At 50.2% G+C, this 9,255-nt stretch overlaps 1 protein-coding gene across 1 annotated transcript; it reads right to left on the bottom strand.

Moving 5' to 3' along the window:
• Positions 1–712: 712 nt before the first annotated feature.
• Positions 713–8,994, bottom strand: LOC115304309 (apolipoprotein L3-like). Its single transcript, XM_029954449.1, has 5 exons — positions 8,531–8,994; positions 6,825–6,866; positions 6,549–6,644; positions 5,504–5,630; positions 713–1,685 (listed from the first exon to the last, which is right to left on the bottom strand). Exons 3-5 carry the CDS (start codon positions 6,565–6,567, stop codon positions 965–967), a joined length of 867 nt encoding a protein of 288 aa, XP_029810309.1. The 5' UTR covers positions 6,568–6,644; positions 6,825–6,866; positions 8,531–8,994; the 3' UTR covers positions 713–964.
• Between the last annotated feature and the right edge of the window lie 261 nt (positions 8,995–9,255).

Genomic DNA, 9,255 nt, shown 5'->3' with positions numbered 1-9,255 from the left:
AGCAAGTTTCCTTGATCGGCTGCTGGCCACTGCTTTCTCTTTTCTTCCCTTTTTTGTTTTCTTCCCCAAATCAACCACTATTCCAACTCAGCCTTAGGAACGTCCTCAGTGTCTGGGTGAACCCTGGCCTCAAGGACCACGAGCAACCGGCCAAACGTTTCCACCACCAACTGCCATCGTCACCACCACCGGCACTGCGGCCAGCATCCTCGTCACCACCACCAGTCATCACGAGGAGGTCACCTTCTACCTAAGGTGAGCCTACCAGAAGATGAAGGTGGGTGGACACAGGACAGGTAGGGCTGGAGAGCCCTCATCAGGGGAGGAGTCTGTTCTCGCTGGCATGTCACACCATGGGGAGGTCAACAGAAAGGCACTTCTCCACATGCCAACTATTCTAACTGGAGTGAGCCTGGCCTTCCCGTGGCTTGTTCCTCCTTGTCTCTCTTTAGCCATGTCCTCCGTGTCCTCTTTGATCCAACACCCTCCCTCTCTAATCCCCTCCCTCCTTCTTCCTGGTTCTGCATACCTTCTATTCTCTAACCCCTGCCCCTCATCATCTACATCCCTCATCATCTACATTAACCCCTCACCACCACCCCCATGCTCAGCTACAGAAATGCCTAAAATTCCCTTAAACCCCATTCCAAAAACTTTAAAATTATTTTATAGTTTATTTATTTATTTTTTGAGAGAGAAGGGGAGGGGCAGAGAGAGAAGGAGAGAGGAATGAATCCCAAGCAGGCTCTGCACTGTCAGCGAGGAGCCTGACACAGGGATTGAACCCATGGATCGTGAGATGGTGAACTAGCTGAAACAAAGAGATGCTAAACCATCTCAGCCACCCAAGCGCCCCTCAAAAACATTATCTTTCCCCCATTCCCCTCTAACAAGGTACCTCCATGCCTTTGTCCCATTCCTGACCCTCCTCCCTGCCCTGCTTGGAGATCACGGGTCGGGTCTTCTACAGATGTTCATGAGTCTGGATGAGCCTCTCCAACTTTTTTTCCAGCAACTTGACTACCTTCCTCAACTTTTCAGCCAACTCTGACTTTGCCCCCTCTTGCAAATGCTTTGATTCTTCCACAATGTCGGCAACATCTATCCAAATGAAGATGCCTTTGGTGACCACACGCATGGTCCTGGCAACAACATTCCTTCCAATGTTTTGCAGGGCCCTAGTGTTTTTGAGTCTTGAGGTCCTAATTCGGAGTCGTTTATAGCGTACATCCTCTGCATCTGCCTCCCCTTGGTCACTGCAAGCCGATGTCACCTGACTGGCTTCAGCGTCCAGAAATGACATTGTTGAATTCTCCACGATTGTGCTGGACAAACTGGTGACAGCAGATGCTGCTCCCAGCCCCACCCCAGTTGCAGTCAGTGCCAAACTGGCCCCTGCCATCAGAGGGGCCAGAACACAACCCAGCAAGGTCAGGATGCCAGACGCGGCACCGGTGGAGCTGGCCACGATGTTGGCGATGGTGCAGTTCCTGTGTACCTCGTCAGCACCGTCAGCAAACTCCCGGAGCTTTCGTATTTGCTCTTCGAGCTCCTGTTTCAACCCGGGAAACTCATTTAAAAAGCACTTCCTCCCCTGGGAGTCACTCTGGAGCCAGTTTATGTCCTCTGTAATCAGCTCTTCTTCCAGCACTCTCAGACGTTCAAGTAGCACCTCTGACTCCTCCCTGTAACAGTGAAGGTCAAGTGAGTAAGAAAAGCTATCTGTCACATGGAATTGACTTAATCTCCCCTACATGAACCACAGGACTTCTACTATCAATAAAATGGACAAGAATTGGACAGAGGCCAAGGCTGTTTCTTGCAATGTTACACACATTCTGTACCTTGCTCGTGCTCCATGATACATTTCAGCCATGGAATAAGTAAGTGGTCATCTTAAGATGCTCTTCATGGTAGGTGTTTTGTTGAAGTGTATTTATTTATTTCTTTTGAGGGGCAGGGGAGAAGGAGGAGCAGTGAGAGGGAATGAAAAAATCCCAAGAAGCCTCTGTGCTGTTGAGATCATGACCTGAGCTGAAATCAAGAGTCGGATGCTTAACTGACTGAGCTGCCCAGGTGCCCCAGGTGATAGGTATTCAATAAAGATGGTTTCTCACTGAAGGGCAGGCCACCACTCTCAGTGCCACAGTGTTTGTAGGTGGACAAAGGGAAGTGGGGTTGGAGCAGAAACACCTTCCTTCAGAGAATCTTAGTGTGTAGGGAAGGATCATCCCTACCCACAGAGAGGTCTGCCCTTTGCCCTTGGCTACTGGGAAGTGATCTCTAGGCCCCTGCCTACAATGGTAAGGGTCCTAGAATCATAGGACTGTCTTCCTTTGCCTGGGCCTTGGGCCTGACATCAGCTGACAACACGCTGTATGATGGGGGCTTTGGGTCCTGTGCTGTGGGTTCTGACCTACGGAGGAACGAGAAACTAAGGGCATGAGTGTGACCTCAAGGAGGGGCTGGAGACGACAGACAGGTCAGCCATGCAGAGCATGTCACTGGGTCCCAATAAAACTCAGCTCCACCAAGGCTGAAAAAGACTCTCTCTTTGACCAACCTTTAGTCAGGCTCCTCTAGGCCCTCTCACTGACCAGGTGCCGTCCGTGTGTGCCTTGCTGACCTTGGCTCTCTGTGTCCTGTCCGTGACAGCCTGTGGTGCCCAGTCTCAGCAAGCGCCTTGTTAGCTTAGTGAGAATCTCCCCACTCTTGGTACCTGGTCACCATTGACATCCGATCAAATCCAGCCATTAATGTGGAAGATTCTTTTACTCTTTTTTTTTTTTTTTTTTTGGTTTATGTCTTTTGAGAGACAGTAAGAGCAAAAGTAGGAAGTGGGGGAGAGAGAGAAAGAGAGAGCGGGAGAGAGAATCCCAAGCATGCTCCTCCCTTTCAGTGCAGAACCCAACACAGGGCTCTATATCACAAACAGTGAGATCATGATCAGAGCTGAGATCAAGATTCGGACATTTAACTGACGGAGCCTCCCAGGTGCCCGTGATGTAGAAGTTCTTCACCTGCCTTCAGCAAGAGCCCTGTTGGTCTGTTTAGCAAGAATCCTCCTCCTCTTCTCTCTGTGGGTTCCCATTCCCCACCTACGCCTCCAGCCTTGGCTAGAAATCCCCAGCTGTCTTTCCCTTATCAGGTGAAGAGCCTGGTCTGTCTTCTATGGCCATATCCCTGAATTAAGCCTTCTTCACCATCTTAATAAACCTCAGAGTCACTGTTTTCTTTCACAGTGTGAGCTTCCCCAGTGGGCAATGTTCCACGTGCTTTGTCACAGACTGCATGCAGGACACCATGCGTCTGAGGACAACGGAAACTTCACGTTCAAAACCCTCTCAGACTCTGCCTCGTGTATCTCTCTCTTTGGCTGACGGCTACCTGCATCCTTCCCTGGAAGGCACTGTGCCTGAGTGGACAGCTCTCAGTGAGCTCTGTGTGCCCTTTCAGGGCATCACCCAATCTCAGGGTGGTTTGAGGATCATCCACCAATTTGCAGCTGCTGCCAAAAGTCGGGGCAGTCCTAGGGATTGTGCCCTCTGACTCGCAGTCTGGCCAAAGCTGAGTTTTGGAAATTTAAAAAGCTAGAGGGGACCTTAGTGATTATTTAGCCTGGCACATCCACTATCTCCCAAGCTTGATGTCCTCTGCTGTGGCCCAGCCACTGTCCCAGTGAACTGAGAAGCAGGACATCCCTCACCCTGGCACCCCAGACTCCTCAGGTCACTTCGCTGACTCCCGACCCACCACCCAGCACCCTCAGCCTCTCAGGTGTCACCTGCCTAACTCACATCTTAGCTGGTGACAGCTTCATTTGCATGCACACCAGCACCATGTGCAACTTGTTGGATTGCTTCCAGACACAAGAGAAGTTGAGAGCCGGCTACATGAATCCCGAAGCCTGAGAACCCCGCACTTGGACCAGCTGCTGGAGGAGCTACTCTCCTCTTGGGTGGGGACTCGTGTGTCTCCCCGGACTCCCTCAAAGAGTAGATTTGGTAGCTGCCCCTGTGATGCCTGCCCTTGTCACAGACCCTCACTGCCTCCCACTGGTTGGGGCTGCACTGTGTGGAAGAGGACAGGGGTGCCTGGGGTCATCAATTCCTGCTTGGTGAGTTTGAACCCCGCATCATGCTCTGTGCTGACAGCTCGGAGCCTGGAGCTGACTTTGCATTCTGTGTCCCCCTCTCTCTGCCCCTCCCCCATTCATGCTCAGTCTCTCTGTCTCTCAAAAATAAACAAACATTAAAAAAAAAGTAAAGAAGAAAAAAGGGTCCAAGGGATGGTCAAGACTCCCAGCACCCAGGCAAGGTATGGAAGAGACCACCAGCCCTCTTTACCATGGCCCTGCATGCCTGCTGGTGAGGAGATCAAAGAAGGGAAGGAACAAATGTCCCCTCTTCCTCTTCCTCTCCCAGGACCTCAAGTGTTGTGCCAAAGCTTCACACAGTCCTAGCCCTGCTTCGAAGCTAACCAAGTCCTCCAACGTAGACCTTCATTTGTCCATCCCTGTCCCCAGCTCGGGCCCTGGCCCAAGCCTCCTAGGCCTTTGGACAAGACAACTGCCCTCTGGTCCCCACCTTGACCTTGCAGTTCATGCTAAGACCTGCACCACAATCTTATCAGGCTGATTTACTCTTCCCATTGAGCAAATGTCTAATCTAAGACTTGGAAACATACACACCCAGAGACCCAGGGCTGGACAGAGATAGGGTGTGGATCCAGCCCAGCTAGGTCCACCTCCATTCCTGCTTCTCTACCTTGTGGGCCAGCCAGATCCCGCAGTATTCCTACAACTCCTTAGATGGGGAGGGAAGGCTCTAGTCCAACGCTCAGCGGCACAGCCTGGACGTCAACGTTCTTCTGATTTGTCCCTCACCTCCAGGAAGAAGACCCTTGGCCCCTGTGTCTTCATGGCAATCTTCTCAAAAGTTAACATTGAGGCACCTGGGTGACTCAGTCAGTTGAGGGTCCAACTCTTGAGATCAGCTCAGGTCATGATCTCATGGTTCTTGATTTCAAGCCCTGAGTAGGGCTCTGTGCTGACAGTGTGGAACCTGCTTGGGATTCTCGCTCTCTCTGTCTTTCTGTATCTCTCTCTCTTTCTCTGCCCCTTCCCCAGTTGTGCTGTCTCTGTCTCTCTCTCAAGATAAATACACTTAACAAACGTAAAAAGTTAACATTATTTGAGCACCTAGTATGTGACAGTCACTATGCAAAGCACTTTACATACATGAACTTAGTTCCTTCCCAATAAAACAGAACAGATGAATAAACCAAAGTAGGGAATAGCTGTGCTTTAGGTTAAAACCCAAGGTCACATAAACTGCCTTCTGCAGGTGTCATCTCTTCTCAACCTGAGGCCAGTCCCTGCCAGTGAATGCCATGGGTGACATATTCGTCAAATTTTGTTGAGAAGGAGCATAACCCACCCCAGCCCCAGGACACTGCCATGCGGAGACCTGGGCAACCACCCTGGGGCATCCCCGGGGGTGACCTGGGCAAGTCAGCCTCAGCCACGAAGCTCTCCCAGGCTTCCTGGTCAGTCAGCAGGAGATCCAGTTCATCCCAGGTCTCCGAGTTCCAGAAATACTCAATGGTGTCCTCAATGAAGCTAGTGCACTCTAGATGGAAAGCAAAAAGAAAAGAGTTGTTTTTTTATTTCTTTTTCCTTCTTCACTAAGGGAGGAAGGAAACTGGGTTTTGCTGGAGGGAACTGACAACACTAAATCTGTGTATTTATTGAGAGCCGGCCTAGGCATGAGGTATTGAGATGCATAGACTCAGGTCTTCACCAGCTTTCATATCTGATAATCAGGTGCTACTTATGGAGACAAGGCAGCCCTGGTGGCCTGAGGCTGCTGTGGGAGTGGAGGTTTCTACCTGGAGCTACCAGGATCCACATGGAGGGGGCAGCAAAGAAAATTCGGTAAAACGTGTGTAGCAGGGCCTGGCCCAGACCACACACACACATGATATTGGATCCTCACAACGACATAAGGGAATACTCCCATTTCACAGGCGAGGGTAGCTAAGGCATCCAGCTCTCACAGGATGGAGGTGGCCCAGTCCACGCTGGGGTCCAGGTCAGTGGCCCAGAGGCCACAGGGTGAGACCTGGAGGGAAGGCCCTCCGTTGGTAAAGCCCCACAGTCGTCCTGAGCTGAGCTGGAAGCTTGGGCAGGTCGAGCAGGTGGGAGAGTCCTCCCAGGCGGCTGGTCTACCTTCTCCCCCGGCCCTGCCTCAGGACACCTTCCTTCTCTCCTTTCCCCTCTGCTGTCCCCTACCTCCCTCGGGCTGTACTGGCCTCACTCTGGGTAATGTGACAGGCTGCAGGGGGAGGGAGGAAGTAAGCACCTCAGCCATGAACCTGGGAAAAGGACAGGAGGGAGGGGCCCTTACAGCCCCCTGGGGTGGGTCTCCCCTTGGTCCCTCTTGAAGGCTTGAGGACACTCATCTGTCCCCTTCAAGGGACTGATTCCTCTTATGTCAGCTCTGCTAGAGGCAGTCCCCCAAGTCCAGGAATCATGTGGGGTTGACTACCTGGCGCTTCTTGGGCCATGGGGTCAGCCGTGGGATCGCAGCGTTTTCCTTACAGGATGCGTCTGCATCCAGGTTGGCAGGAGGTGACACTTCAGCCTTGGGAAAGAGAGAACAACCTTTGGGGTCAAATGTCAGTCAGCTGTGGCCACGCAGCTCGGCAAGGGGCCGGGTCTCTGGTGGTTCCCTTGGGAAGGCCACACATGCCTACACGGACATAACCTGACCTGTCTGTCTGTCTCCTGGCCCCTGCTGCTGCTCCCTAGGGAAGGTGCTCACCTCACTCAGCTCACTCCCAGGCCAGGTCAGAGTCCTGCTGTCCTGTAGGGACACGAGGAGAAGGTAATTGTTATAGGTCAACTTATGAAATGTACTAGGCCAATTTATAAGAGATCAGAGAGCTTACTGTATACAGGTTCGGATTAAACTTCCAATCAGATGAATAATTAAAGATTGGGCAGTCTGGAAAGACCCTAAGAATGTAACTGGATAAGGAACATTGTAACCTGAAGTTGAACTTGTTTTCAAGATTCTGTTAAGTACCCCACCCTTTTACTAAGACCTGGCTGAAGCAAAGTCCACAAGTGAAAGTCCCCTGGTCACTGTCTCTCGCGGTATCTTAGGTGTCTAACTATGACTGGTCCTTCTAAAGGAACAAAGAATCTGGTTCCCGCCAAAACTAACATCGGTGTATGACAATGTATTGGCTACCAAGAAATGCTGTGAATTGTAATTGGTTAACTAAATGATGACGTGTTCTGTCCATGTAATCTCACTGTTCCCGTTTGTTCGGGGCCATTCTCTCCTCCTTAACACCAAGAGATCAGGTTTGGCCCGGCCGTAAATATAAGCATGTGGCCGTGAATAAAATTATGCCTCACTTCTATTTGGCATTGGTGGTCTTTTCGTAAGCACCCCCAACCATAATCAGACCAGGAGACCGCTCTCTGAGAAGGTATAGAAGCAATAAAACCAACACAGAAGATAAGATGACAAGAAATGTTCTGGAAATTACTTGAGGTCTGGCACATCTGTGTGTCTGAAAAGATAATAGTTAATGTTGACCAAGCATCTGATGGAGGCGCAGGGCTCCTTCCGTGTCCCCTCCCTGAATGTTCTCTCATTCTCCATCAGGTGGGCGGTCTTAAGGCTTCCATTTTACTGTGTTTTATGGTTTATTTCTTTATTGAGCGAGAGAGGGAGATAGCACGTGTTGGGGAGGGGCAGAGAGTGTGTGTGTGTGTGTGTGTGTGTGTGTGTGTGTGTGAGTGAGAGAGAGAGAGAGAGAAAGACAGAGAGAGAGAGAGAGAGAGAGAGAGAGAGAGAGAGAATCACAAGCAGGCTCTGTACCACCAGCATGAGCCCGAACCGTGAGATCATAACCTGAGCTGAAGTCAGATACTTTTTTTTTTAATGTTTTTTATTTATTTTTGAGAGACAGAGAGAGAGAGCATGAGTAGGGAGGGGCAGAGAGAGAGGGAGACACAGAATCCGAAGCAGGCTCCAGGCTCTGAGCTGTCAGCACAGAGCCCGACGCGGGGCTCGAACCCACGAACGTGAGATCATGACCTGAGCCCAAGTTGGACATTCAACTGACTGAGCCCCCCAGGCACCCGAACCCAAGTGTTTCTGATCCAAACCCCATGCCTGCGATGATGACTGTGCTCTGCTCCCTTTCACGTACAAACGCTTTACTCACGGGGCACCCAGGTGGCTCAGTGCCTTAAGCTTCTGCCTCTGCCTCAGGTTGTGGCCTCACAGTTGGTGAGGTCTGCTGCCAGCAGGGAGCCTACTTCAGATTCTGAGTCTCCCTCTCTCTCTGCCCCTCCCTGGCTCACGCGTGTGCTCTCTCTCTCTCTCTCATTTTCTCCAAATAAATAATACATTTAAAAAAATGGGATGATACCATGGGTTAAACTGGAATACTTAGAGTGAGCTCTATCCTTCAACAAATACATTTTCCTAGCAATACGTCGCCCCCTTACATGGGTATCCAGGGGGGTTTCTTCACTCAAAGGGAGCGAGACTTCTTGGGGGGAAACTGAATTCCTGAATTCATGGGTCTGCAGTATCCACTGCTCCAGGGGCACGGATGCTTTCAGGGATGTCCAGAGCAGTGCTCCCAGTGCACCTATGGGGAAGTCCCCACCTATTACATAATAATATTAATAATAATAATAATAATAATAATAGATGATGATGATTACGATCGTGGTTATTTGGGTGAGGCTAAGTCAGTGAAAAGCCATGAGTTCTTAATAATGTAGATAGAAAGGCAAAAAGGGATACATAGAAGCAAACAGGAGTTAGTGTAATGGGGAAAGATTAATTGTTAATGAATCTTAATAATAAGGGGAGTCTTAATATATATGGGAATTTGGGGGACACCTGAGTGGCTTAGTCGGTTGTGGGACTGACTTTGGCTCATGAAGAAGAGGCCACAGGGCACCTGCCTGGCTTAGTCGGTTAAACATCCAATTCTTGATCTCAGCAAAAGTCATGATCATCGATCTCATGGTTCATGAGTTCCAGCCCTGAACTGTCAGTGTGGAGACCACTTAGGATTTTCTCTCTTTCTCCCTCGTCTCTGCCCCTCCCCCATTCGTGCTTTCTCTCAAAAGAAATAAACTATATAACTATAACTATAACTATAACTATAACTATAACTATATATATATAATGGGCATTTCCCCCTTCTACTTACTCTATG

Source organism: Suricata suricatta, chromosome 10 (assembly GCF_006229205.1).
Source record: "Suricata suricatta isolate VVHF042 chromosome 10, meerkat_22Aug2017_6uvM2_HiC, whole genome shotgun sequence".
NCBI lineage: Eukaryota > Metazoa > Chordata > Mammalia > Carnivora > Herpestidae > Suricata > Suricata suricatta.
The sequence above is the reverse complement of the archived record's forward strand: the minus strand, read 5'-3'. Positions and strand labels throughout refer to the sequence as shown.

Excerpts from the sequence above, each read along its gene's own strand:
- LOC115304309 (XM_029954449.1), bottom strand. Across the intron at positions 1,686-5,503 it reads GCTGAGGCTGACTTGCCCAG|GGAGGAGTCAGAGGTGCTAC; the intron begins GTCACCCCCGGG and ends TCACTGTTACAG.